Here is an 11,892-nt window from a genome sequence, read left to right as displayed (position 1 = left end):
TTTAGGCTGAGTAACGTTGTAACGGGGAGGGGGCAGGCACCTAAACGCGTTGAAAATGTGGGGAGCAACGCAACGCGACGGAAGGGAAGCACTTTAAGCCTGGGCGGAACTTTGGCGATTAGATTGGGCGGGTCGGCCGGACCTGACTTAGTACCTCCGCAACGCCGGGTTTCTTTCTTTCTTCCAACAACAACACCATTGTCGGTAATTTCTGTCGCTCACCATGGGTCGCAACCTTTTCCCTGCTGTTTTTGCCATCGGCATGGGTATAGTCTCTGGTTAGTACTTATCTCCAGAACCCGAAAAGTCCTGGTCTCGTGCCATCCGCTAACAATCAGGATCATTATCCTAGGATACTATACCTTCCAGCCCTCGTTCCAAGAGCTGCAGAGTGAACGTGAAAACACCCAACGGTATGTCGCTTCGCCTGACACTCTTACCTGCTCCTTCCTCAGTCCCGACCTCGGATACTAACACGGAGAAAGCCCCAACACAACCACAGGACAATCGCTGGACCAAAAGACCGCCGCAGCTCCCTCCCCAGCTCCCACCAAGGAAGACACAAATGCCGGAACCAACAAATGAAGTGGCCAATGTTTGAATGCAAGGCTACAACAGGGCACGGGAGTTGGGAAAATGGGCTAGCCCAGAGAATGAATGAATCACGGGCTGCGCCGTGTCATCCCGCTCTTTCAGACGAGTCGAATGAATTATTCGGATTCGGCCTCCCCGCGTCCACGCGAGACATGGCCTTTTATACTTGTGCATGAAATGGAATGAATGGGAGGGAGCCTGACGACAGGGAGATTGTGCGATTCTTTGGGCTCCTGGGATGCTCAATGTGATCCAAACCGGGCTCATCGATTGCGATGGTTTGATCAATTATGAAATGACTGTCGGTTGATTTGAGTAATTTTACAGCGGTCGTGCGTCTACATCTGATCTATAAATTAGTGCATTTTCGCAATTTCTAGTCGCTGGAAATGTATTGTTGATCTGGTGTTGTATATAGCTAGTTGCGCCTACATTTACTAGAACTTTAGACAGGCGAATAATATAGATGTAGACTCCAATGTACAATAGTGAAAAGAGAGAAAAAAAAAAAAACGAAAAAAACATGTCGATAGTCCTGTTCTACCATAAACCAGTCATATAACCCCTGGTAATTTCAAAAATACAAGTCGCATAAGCCCGACCAAATGCATATAGTACAAACCGCCGAACTGTCGTTCCAAATTCAAACCCGCAATCACGCCTAGCCCGGTACGCCCATCAGTGTCTGTGCAATTACACCTCTTCCACTAACTTTCGGGGTCCATGGTTTTCGAAAGGACGACCTGCCGGTGTCCCAAGCCATTCGTTCGGCACGCCGAGTCTGCTGCCGTCGCGGCCGCTGACCCATCTGGCGAAGATAGGATCGACTTTCTCGACCTCTTGCGTCTCCTGGTCTCCCGACGCCGCCTCTGCCGCCTCCGCGGCGGGAATTCGACCTCGCCGTTTCGGGGCCTGTTTGCGGAGAAGCCGGTTGATGGTGTCCATCTATTTTTGGGTGTCAGCGTCCTCTCTGTCACGTCAAATGGAAGGCCATGTCCTACCTTCTCTTCCTCGTTACGCTTTTCACTCAGGTTCTTCCTCCGGCGAGCCATTTCCGTACGACGCATGGCACGCTCTTCGGCGGTCAGATGCTTCTTCACCTGTGGTTCTGTTCACGGTTAGGGTCAATTACAAACGCGGGATGCCATCAGCGCTCACCCATTGGAAGTTGAAGGAAGTCATTGCCCAAGGAGCCTCGTTGGCGTTTCGTCATCTTGTTCGGGTCACCGGTGGCGGCGTCGTCGCTATCAAGCTCTAGATCCTCTTCGTCTTCTTCATCGCCCAACTCCTCGTCCCCTGCTTTCACCGCGCTCTCGTCCTGCTCATCGGCTTCGCCCTCGGCGTCCGAGTCCGGTTCGGAAAGCTCCTCGTCGTCATCTTCATCTTCTTCGTCGTTCAACTCCATCTCTTTCGCTTCCACGCCCTTGATCGACTTTCCGGCCGGAGCCGAAGCCTTTGCGTGTCGTTTTGATACTGGTGGCTGCGGCGGGGCATCGTCCATATCGAGATCGCCATCGGCATCGGCGTCTTCGTCTTCGTCGCCCGGGGCATCGTCATCAATTTCATCTTCTTCCTGGTCACTCAGGTCCTCTTCGTCGCTTGTATCGACTTCAATGAGTCTCTTGTTGGGACGACTGGTCCGTGGCCCACTGACTATGGGATTCTCTGTAAAGACATTCACGGAGCGCTTGGTGGATGCACCCCCTCGGGAGCTTCCACCCGTGGCCTCGCGTAGCTTATTTGAAGGCATTTTCACCGTCAAGCGAATCGACTTGGGCGAGTCTCCCGTTTGTTCTGCAGAAGACCGCGAAATAGTTACTGACGTAGACGAAACCGCGCGGCTCCGTCTTGTCGACCTAACAGGTGCATTAGAATCCGGTTCTAGTAAATCATCTCGCCCATTGCGGGCACGCAGCGAGCGACGTAAAGACATGGCGGGGATTTCAACAGGGGACAGTGCAGGTCGCTCAACAGATACCGCAGACCATTAAACAACGGGGGGGTAAGAGGAAATTAATAAACGAGTCTGAAGCGAAACAATCCAAAAGATTGCGGTGGGGAAAAAAGCAAACAAAGACAATCCGCCCAGTCCAGAGGGCAAGTGATGAGGGGAGAGTGTGCGAAAGGAAGTTATTCAGAAAAGCCCACGAAGACTGTCCGACGGTCTGAGAGCCCCTGAGATTAGGGGGAAGAGTGGTTGGTGAGAGGGGAGGAGAGGGAGGCAAAAGGAGGGGAATGGGGGGGGAGAAAACGTAGGAGGGAGGGGGTTATGAAGACAATCCCCGACCACCGGTGATGATGACCGACGGACTACGTGGGCCAGTGTGTTCTGAGGATGCAGAACCGGAAAGGCACAAGCACAGGTGCAGGCCAACCATCCCTATCACATCGTCCTGACGCCACTAGGGACTTCCACAGCCAACGTTGGGAACAGAGCCAATGGGAAATTTCCGATCTCAGATACTAAAATGGGCCCCAGTGATAGGAAGGCTCCATTCTGGATGTCGGTGGCATTTTCTTTTCCCCGCGACTCCCCGAGTGACTAGCATGAACAGGGATCAATCTAGTTGGGGATGGATTGATAAATCCAAGAAGATGGAACAAAACCATGGAAAGAAACCAGTGGAAGGGAAGTTGCACCGTCATGTCATGTATCATGATGAAAAACAAGGGAGGGGGACAAAGAGCAAACAGGGAGAAACTCACTCAACCGGCCTCTCTGATGGGATGTCGGATATGAGGCTGTTCAATGTTACCAGGGTTGAGGTATGATTGGCAAATGGGCTAATGGCAACCTGCAGTGATACCGATGGATACCAACCTCGGGGGTAATTTCCTTTGAAACTGCTGTCCGGAATAAAGGGGAGGGAATCGATCAGACCTATCAAGGACTATCCAGACAATGAATGAATTCAGGGATCGTGAAATCCGGATGAAAGATGAATCCCGATGAGTTGAAGCGTTGATTGAGTTCATTTCCCCGTTTCTGCCCAGGGCGGTCAGGGCGGTCTATCCTGGGGTAATTTACGGTACGACCCATACGCACTAACCGGATGGGGTATACTATCTATACAGTGGAGTATAACATGGAACTGCATCGGCTCGAGTTTCATATGGTCTTCTTGATAGATGTTCTGTTTGCTGAAACCTGTGCAATATGAGATGAATGGCTTCTACCCTACAGTACACTCGACCGCAAAGTAAACATGTCTTGGCTTTGCCCAAAGGGTTCTCAGAACCCCCCCCCGGGGTGATAACCCAATATGCATGGGAGAGACATAATTTATGAATGATCAAATCAATTCCACTTGGTCTTGTAAGAAGCTATTCGCCTACCATTTTAAAATGTGTTGAATCACCCATTCTAGATTCATGGCGGCGTGTTCATGTTCCAGCCTTGTCTTACTCCTCCAGCAAACGATCCGATCAGGTCGCACGAGCACCGCACCGTCTGACTCCATGCCCCGTACATTGTGCCATATTTTCCCCGTGTCCAGATAGTCCTGGCCCCAGACAATTCCGAAGACGGCGGTCTCGAGCCCTGGGACGCCGCATGAGACCAGACATCCTTGCCGCCCAGCCCCGTGAGGATGGTGAACCGTCCCTTTCCAGCCAGGTCGTGCGGCAGTGTAGTATGACTCCTTGTCGCGGGTGTACTTGGGCGTTTGGGCCTCCAGAGGCTCGTCCTCGATGTAGACACTGCTGCTCTGGTAGAACTGGTTCATCTCGCTACCTAGGCTGGAAAACTGCAGCCGTGTGAGTCGGAATGCTTTATTCAGCCTTGCGCGGTATTCCTTTCCGTTTGGGCTATCCTCGCCCATGAGCTTGAACCTCTCCTCCCTTTTCTTGAGGTCGGGCTCGAACATCCCGAGCGCGTCGAAGAGGTTCAGGTCGATGCGCCAGGAATCATTTGCACGCCGCACAATGTGTTGCCCGACTGGCTGCCGCTCGATGGTGTAGGTGTCTAGGATTTTGGAATCAGCAAGACCCTTGAGGACGTAAGCAAGTTTCCAAGCAAGATTGTAGGAGTCATGGATTGAAGTATTTGAGCAAAGGCCGTTCGCGGGGGGTAGGCGGTGGACGGCGTCGCCGATATTGAAGCTACGGCCAGACAGTTAGCTCATTATTACAGTATATGAGGAAATGATGCTGGGAAGGCTTGCTGCACGTACACATTGCCCTTGGAGAAAAAGTCGGCCACGCCTTCATTGACACGCCATTTGGTGATGATTTCGATGGTGAGCTTGAGGTCGGGATCACCAATCAACTCACGTAGTCAACTGACCCAGTCAACCCTGAAGGTCCTTGAGCACAGGGGCTTCGGAGGCTGGGATCGCGATCAGCTGTTCGAGGAGGAAATGTTACCTGCGCAAACGTAGGTCTACTAGAGGACAGTAATAATCGTCTCTCTCTGGTGTAATAGCTGGCTGCATGGACGTAGGGGCGAATGCTATGCATGCCCTTCGGGGGCTAGTAGAATGGAGAGAGATGAAGGGAGCGTCTGTTATCTAGTATCAACCGGGTGGTACCTATATATACCTAAAAAAGGAATACCCGCAGCCCGTTGCAGGATGCTGATCCAAGGTCTGCTAAAAATATATTCTCACAAGCAACCGAACACTAAGGTCACAGTTGTTTATGCACTTTCAGCCGGCACATCTTTCACAGAGTTGCATAGCGCCCTTGCAATGACTGCGAGTCTGGCGAACAGCACCGAGTGCTACTATGGATGAAGCCACAATCAACTCTGCTTCTTTGATGGAGAGCACGGTGCTTCCACCGATCAGGTAGCCGAAAACGGTGGTGTGCGCATAGTATGCTGGATTGCGTTCATTAGCACGGGAGTCAACTTCAATACTGCAATTCGCATGACAGGGAGAAGGACATACTTACCTATCTCAGGTATGAGCGTCGAAACTCATCGAATTCATCTTCTCAAGGTCTACCAGGATGCCGCCGTCGCGGAGGAAATTGGCTGTCAGTGAGTGGCCGCTGGATTTGATGGCGATGCGGAGCTTGTGGGCCCTCGCATAGTGCACTATGCTTTGCACGTCGGCGTCGTTCTTAGAATACACGATTAAAGAAGGGTGGCGGTTGGGCACGCATCCGTTCCAGACGGAGTTGGTTCGCGCTGCTTCGTATTTGGGGTTGCCCTTGTGCAGGGTGCGAAATGACCAGAGGGTTGGATGTACGGTGCAGAAGGATAGGACAGACTGAAATAGTAAAGAAGTGATCCCGCGATACAGATATTAAGGATCAAGACGCAGTTGATGAAATATATATAGACTTGGACGATGTGTGCTGATCCCAGTCGCTGTAAATCCCCCCTGTACCACTCTGTATCCATGAAAACCCTAGCAGCGGGATGTGAAGAGTGTGCAGCTCGTGGAAACCCGTGGATGGGAATGCCAGCCGCGCATCTCCATGGATCATAGTGAATCCTGCGGACGATGATCCGTGGAAGCCTGTGGGGGAGGATGCGGCATGCGCACCTCCGAGGCGCCCCCGCAATGTCGAACCAGATTCTGTTGCAGCCGATCCACCCCTCGCAGCTTTCCCACCACGAACATTCCGGCAACCTGTGGAGTGACTGTATAGCATACATGATGCCCCCGTGGACCCTCACCCCGCAGCTCAGACTACACCCCACCCGAGCGAGCGGAATCTCCGGTGGATAGGTACTTTATATAGACAGACGCGACCTCCGTAATCGCACCGTCTTTCTCCTTCCCATAGTAGAGTAACCTCAACCGACATGATCTCTCCAACCCCAACTCGCTGGCTCCCCCTCTGTCCGCCCGAGGAGTCCACCGCATACCCAGGCTTCCACCCATCATCAACCACCCGCGATGGGATCAAGATCTACGCTGATGCTTACCGGCCTGTGGATGCGGGTCCTGTCCCGGCCATTATGGTCTGGGGGCCTTATGGGAAGTCGGGGAGTGGTTAGTCCTCTTCCCTCAGTTATATACACGTGTGGCGTATATGTATATGTGCTAATATATAAATTTACCATGAGTTAATGCAGTAAGACACAGCATATAACTAGTGATATATCTGGCAGTAACCAATAGATTTTCAAGAAGAATATCTTGTTGGCATTCCTTCTATATCGACCATTTCACCAAAAATACCAATTGACGAGTGAAAGGGTCTTGATATCCAACACACCCCCTCAACAGCCTGATACTTGCTTCTGGCTCAGGCCTCTGGCTCTTGGCTGCATATGGCTCGATTAGGTGCTTTTCTAATGTTATATTTCATAAATCAAATAGCAAACAATTAGGTAAGAATCAAACTCACAAGCTCTTAGGACTTAAACCAGGCTCATAAATTGATTGTTAGCACGTCTTTTACCTTGATTATTTGATAGAAAACACTAGTTATGAAGTGACACCATCTATAGATTATTTTCTGAAGATATTGAGTAAGAAGACTAGCTACCTCTTCTAGATGGTACCTACTGCAAGAACAAACAGACTGACTCACAAATAAAGAGCACAGTAGTCACTGACTTGATCTATCACAGCACATGTCCACGGTACCAGCAGGCTACCACTGCAGGCTGGGTACCTAAGACCTCTATGGTATACATTAGGCCCATTCACTCTGCTTGCTTGCCTGGGAAGTAGAGTCATGGGTCACGGGTCACTCACTCATAGTACCTATGTAGAATCTCTCACCCCCGCAAGTCCCTCACTCTCTTTTCCCCTCTCTCTCCTCCCATGACAGCTGGTTCCTTCTAGCCAAGTTGTGGTTTCTCTATCTTTTTAAATAAAGGCACACTAGATGTGCATTGACAAAGATCTATCTTTGCATGGAATCTATCGATTCTCTTCTTGATATCCATCAGCCCAAAACCAATCAGTATCTACCAGGTTACTTCTTTGCTCTACCCTTCACATTTCAACTCTAATGCATAGATCCTACCAACATGGAGGTCTTTCTGCACAATCTTCCGATTCACCTCAGCGAGGATAAACTCAAGGATCTATTGGACCCGTTCTTGAAGCGCCTTCACGTTGCAGACTACCTGTGCGAGAAACCGAAAAGGAAACAGATTGGAAATGTCACTTTCTTGAATCGAATCGACGGGGAGAACTTCCTCAAGACCTATGGGGAGGAAAAAATATGCACGGGACAACATAAACATACACGCCATTGCTTCATGTCTAATCTGAATTTGATAGGAGTAGGTGTCTTCTGCAAGCTCAGCAATCGCGACCCACAGCCCTTCGCCCTCAAGTCTCTGGCCCTGGAGGCCGAGCAACGTGAGAACCGTTCATTGCCAAGCATTGATAATCAGGGCCCTGTAACTCTGCTGTACCTACTGGACTCTAGCTGTGGATACTGCACCTTTGCTGATGACCACTTGGTGTATGTTCCTGAGGTCCGGTGGCCCGGAGCAGGAACTCTCAAGTTCACGAAGAGGAGCATTATCGCTAAAATTAATGGCGAATTCATCATCAGCATACCCATCAGCACGGTCATTGAGTTGGTCTGGTTTAGCAACGGTTCTTTAACTTTCACACTGTCGACCGTGCCGCAATTTTTCTCGACGAACGACCCGCTCGCTAGTATCTTGGGAGCCCTCAGCATCGGTGCCAAAGGTAGCTTTTCCCCAGCAGACAGAAACCGATTATGCTCGCTAGGAAACAGGCATGCCGATGTTGTTGGACAATGTCTTGTTTACCAGTTCATTGTTCCTCTAATGGATCTCCCAAAGTGGATCGCCGAGATCAAGAGCTTGGAAATAACCGTCGTTAGGTATGATCTCTCTATGAGCAAGGCAATCTCGGTGAAGACTGGGTTATTTCACTTGCAACTCGTCTGCCTCAAGAAAATGCTTGCGGAATTCACCAGGGAAGGTTCCCTACCCTTCGAGATCTTGTTCCAATTGCAGGCTCTTGCATATAATGCATACCTTCATCCTGCCACAGTCCTTGGCCTTGCAGCAGAGCTACAACTCATGTTCAAGAAAAGCAGGGAAGCTGGTAAAAGGCCCTTGTCTTCCCATTCCATCCAAAAGATGTTCGACATGATTGACTGGCCACGTCCATTTGGAGACCCAGCCGAGTTTGAAGTCAAAGGACTTGTCGAGCTGCTAAAGCAGAATGAACAGGAAATCCAAGATGGCTTTTCCCTGAGGCGTGGTCTCTTCGATGCCAGCGGGAATATGGCGCGAATCTTCCGAGTCATGGTTACGCCTTCGAGAATCACTTTGCATGGGCCGGAGTTGGAACCCAATAATCGCATTCTGCGAAAGTTCCCTAACCACCATGACTACTTCATTCGAGTGCAATTTTGTGACGAGAATGGACAAGATGTGCACTTCAACCCCCGTGTGAACAATGATTACATATCTTCCAGGTTCAAGTATATCCTGGCCAATGGAATAGAGATTGCCGGGCGTACCTATACGTTTCTGGGTTTCTCTCACTCCTCACTGAGGTCTCATTCAGCTTGGGTACGTTTGTTCCTATAATCTTGGCTTTAGAATAGAAGACTTCACCTGCAAGAAAAAGGAACTGATTAAACCAAATCATCTGCTAGTTCTCCGCTCCATTCTTCGACGACGATGGCCATCTGCAGACTTACTTCACCATAATCACGGCTGTCGGTCGGTTCTCCAATTTCACCTCACCAGCGAGATGTGCCGCCAGAATCGGACAGGCCTTCTCTGATACACCTTTTGCGGTCGATATCCGCCAAAACAGAATTCGTGTTACTGAAATACCTGACGTGATGTCGTCTGATGGCAAACGCACATTTAGTGATGGGGTCGGAACTATCTCGTGGGATGCGGTAGAAGCTATTTGGTCTAACATCTCCTCTTCGAAAGGATCCCCTACTAGTTTTCAGATTCGCCTCGGCGGTGCCAAAGGAATGCTAGCCCTAGACAGTCGACTGCCTGGCACGGTCATACAAGTTCGCCCGTCGATGGTAAAGTTTCCCACCGACGATATGAAGAACCTGGAGATCTGCAACATGGCATCAAAGCCAATGCCACTTGTTTTGAACCGGCAAGTGATCAAAATAATGGAAGATATGGGTGTGCCAGAGAGCTGGTTCAGTGCGCTGCAGGACGTTCAAGTCAACTATCTGCGGACCATCACTTCCACCCCTCTCAAAACAGCTCGCTTCATCAAAAGGCAGAATGTCGGCGATTCCATCCGACTCAATAGACTGTTTCGCCGATTGTGCTCCCTGGGACTTGACTACAAGGACGATGTGTTTCTCCGATCGGTCGTGGAGGCGGTCGTCCTTCGAGAGCTGCGCTTGCTGAAACACAAGGCTCGCATACCGGTGGAAAAGGGTATGGCACTATTTGGTGTTATGGATGAGACAGGCTACTTGCAAGAAAACCAAGTCTTTGTTACATACGAATCCTTGAGGGATCGGTATGCCGCACCACCGGGACCATGCCGGCTCCTTGTTACTCGGTGTCCGGCTTTGTTCGATGGTGACGTACAATTCGTTGACAATGTTGTCCCGCCCGAAGATCACCCATTGAGAGAACACGCAAACTGCATTGTCTTCAGTCAGCGGGGCAGGCGAGACTTACCCAGTCAGCTTAGTGGGGGAGATTTGGATGGTGACCTCTATCATGTCATATGGGACGAAGCGGCCACCCCACGGCGTGTCTTCAAGCCTGCTGATTATCCACGGATAGGACCTTTTGACATCGGGCGCCAGGTGGAAAGAAAAGATATGGCAAATTTCTTTGTCGATTTCATGAATTCTGATCGCCTAGGCGTCATAGCGACACGGCATATGATCTTGGCAGACCAGATGAGCGAGGGAACCCGCCATCCGGACTGCAAAGTACTGGCGGAGTTGCACTCGACTGCAGTTGATTTCTCAAAAACCGGGATCCCAGTAGAAATGAATCAACTACCCAAGGCAGTACGCTACAGACCAGATTTGTGAGTTCAGTTCGTTCATACCTTATATCACCCTTATAGGCTAGGGCTATATTAACGCTTCTGTCGATAGTATGGCACCCGGCCCAATGGCATGCATCGTAGATAAATCGATCATAGAGCTTGAGTCTTCAAACTCCCAATTACATCACGATGAAGACGAAGATTCGGTCCCGGTATACAAATACTACAAATCACATAAAATTCTGGGGAAGTTGTATAGGGCCATCGACGAAGAGAAGATCTGGAATGACAACGTCCGTGTCAAACGAAGTCCGCAGAGTGAAGCATTCTGGGAACAGCTTCTCCGTTTCTCAGACGAGCAATGCCTCGCTTTTGGACCGGTCAAGTGGATACAACGCTCCGATGAAGCAAGCCACATTCGATCAGCGTAAGCAGACAGACCCCCATGAAACCAATCATTCCCAACTAACCCAGCTAACCCGACACCACAATTTGAAATGAAACAGATACGAAGACGCACTATTCTCCGCAATGAACAACTTCTCCGAGCATCCCATCCACCCGCTCAGCGAAATCGAGGTCTTCACAGGCCACATATTCAACAAAACAGGAGTGCAGACCCACCGCCAGCGCGAGCGCTCCATCAAGCTGAAAGACGAATTCGGACGGATCGCCTCATGGATAATGGGCCTCCTGCGCCGCCACGGCAACAACATCGTTCCTCTCACGGGCTACGAAACCGAGCTCGACGCCCTGGAACTGTGCCTCGCCTGCGTCCACATCGGCTGCGAGCGGGTCCAGCCCGCGACGTCGCGCACTGGCAAGGAACTCCAGAGCTTCAAGGTCGTGGCGATGTGCGCTTTGTTAGCTGAGCTGGAGCTCTTCAAGAAGGGCCAAAAGAGTGGTGGGTTTGTTGGAGTTCGTTAAACTACAAGTCATGGATACAGCACGGCGGCAGCTGGCAGTAGAAACAGGTTAGCCACTGTTTTGTAGTTGCTGACTAGTTATTACGCCCTGTGAAAATACTAGATAGTGCCACGATCGAGATTGAATGGAATTTGTTGACACTAGTAGTAACACTATCCGCATCCATGGCTGGGATTGAGGCATGGCCCCGATATCCTGCACGGACATATATATAGTAGGCATAGACATCTCCATAACTCCCATTTTTCTAGAAAAATGATCGACATATAGACAGATGAGTCTATCTGATGTTAATAGTACTACAATCACCCGTACCCACCCTCATAATACCATCTCCATATACCATAAGTAGACCATGTGCACCACAAGCTAGAAGTATACACCAACTACATATACCTCAGCACACCACAATATAAACAAAATAGTATACGACCCAATCATAGATTAATATGGAAAAAAAAAATAACACAAACAAAATCAACAT

At 50.1% G+C, this 11,892-nt stretch overlaps 4 protein-coding genes across 4 annotated transcripts; 2 read left to right on the top strand and 2 right to left on the bottom strand.

The window, feature by feature from the left end:
* Positions 1 to 223: 223 nt before the first annotated feature.
* Positions 224 to 585, top strand: BDW47DRAFT_123720 (uncharacterized protein; the record flags this gene model as incomplete). Its single annotated transcript, XM_024816110.1, has 3 exons — positions 224 to 278; positions 353 to 413; positions 486 to 585. The coding sequence occupies 3 exons, from the start codon at positions 224 to 226 to the stop codon at positions 583 to 585; spliced, it is 216 nt and encodes a 71-aa protein (XP_024674222.1).
* A 534-nt stretch (positions 586 to 1,119) lies between these two features.
* BDW47DRAFT_101585 (PAPA-1-like domain-containing protein) lies at positions 1,120 to 3,239 on the bottom strand. Its single transcript, XM_024811682.1, has 3 exons — positions 1,753 to 3,239; positions 1,596 to 1,702; positions 1,120 to 1,539 (listed from the first exon to the last, which is right to left on the bottom strand). Exons 1-3 carry the CDS (start codon positions 2,525 to 2,527, stop codon positions 1,288 to 1,290), a joined length of 1,134 nt encoding a protein of 377 aa, XP_024674221.1. The 5' UTR covers positions 2,528 to 3,239; the 3' UTR covers positions 1,120 to 1,287.
* Positions 3,240 to 3,926: 687 nt separating this feature from the next.
* Positions 3,927 to 6,164, bottom strand: BDW47DRAFT_123718 (FAD binding domain-containing protein; the record flags this gene model as incomplete). The annotated part of the gene is made up of 5 exons (XM_024816109.1): positions 3,927 to 4,695; positions 4,767 to 4,861; positions 5,334 to 5,413; positions 5,513 to 5,807; positions 6,087 to 6,164. The coding sequence occupies 5 exons, from the start codon at positions 6,162 to 6,164 to the stop codon at positions 3,927 to 3,929; spliced, it is 1,317 nt and encodes a 438-aa protein (XP_024674220.1).
* A 1,364-nt stretch (positions 6,165 to 7,528) lies between these two features.
* Positions 7,529 to 11,429, top strand: BDW47DRAFT_135067 (RNA dependent RNA polymerase; the record flags this gene model as incomplete). The annotated part of the gene is made up of 4 exons (XM_024818237.1): positions 7,529 to 9,061; positions 9,148 to 10,520; positions 10,591 to 10,908; positions 10,988 to 11,429. The coding sequence occupies 4 exons, from the start codon at positions 7,529 to 7,531 to the stop codon at positions 11,406 to 11,408; spliced, it is 3,645 nt and encodes a 1,214-aa protein (XP_024674219.1). The 3' UTR covers positions 11,409 to 11,429.
* Between the last annotated feature and the right edge of the window lie 463 nt (positions 11,430 to 11,892).

This window comes from Aspergillus candidus, assembly GCF_002847045.1.
Source record: "Aspergillus candidus strain CBS 102.13 unplaced genomic scaffold BDW47scaffold_9, whole genome shotgun sequence".
Lineage (NCBI taxonomy): Eukaryota > Fungi > Ascomycota > Eurotiomycetes > Eurotiales > Aspergillaceae > Aspergillus > Aspergillus candidus.
The sequence above is the reverse complement of the archived record's forward strand: the minus strand, read 5'-3'. Positions and strand labels throughout refer to the sequence as shown.

What these genes read in the sequence shown, in the direction of transcription:
- BDW47DRAFT_101585 (XM_024811682.1), bottom strand. Translation starts at nt 2,527, where the DNA reads ATGTCTTTACGTCGCTCGCTGCGTGCCCGCAATGGGCGAGATGATTTA. An exon ending in CTTCCTTCAACTTCCAATGG is followed by an intron (nt 1,703 to 1,752) that starts GTGAGCGCTGAT and finishes AACCGTGAACAG; the next exon opens with AACCACAGGTGAAGAAGCAT. An exon ending in AGCGTAACGAGGAAGAGAAG is followed by an intron (nt 1,540 to 1,595) that starts GTAGGACATGGC and finishes ACCCAAAAATAG; the next exon opens with ATGGACACCATCAACCGGCT.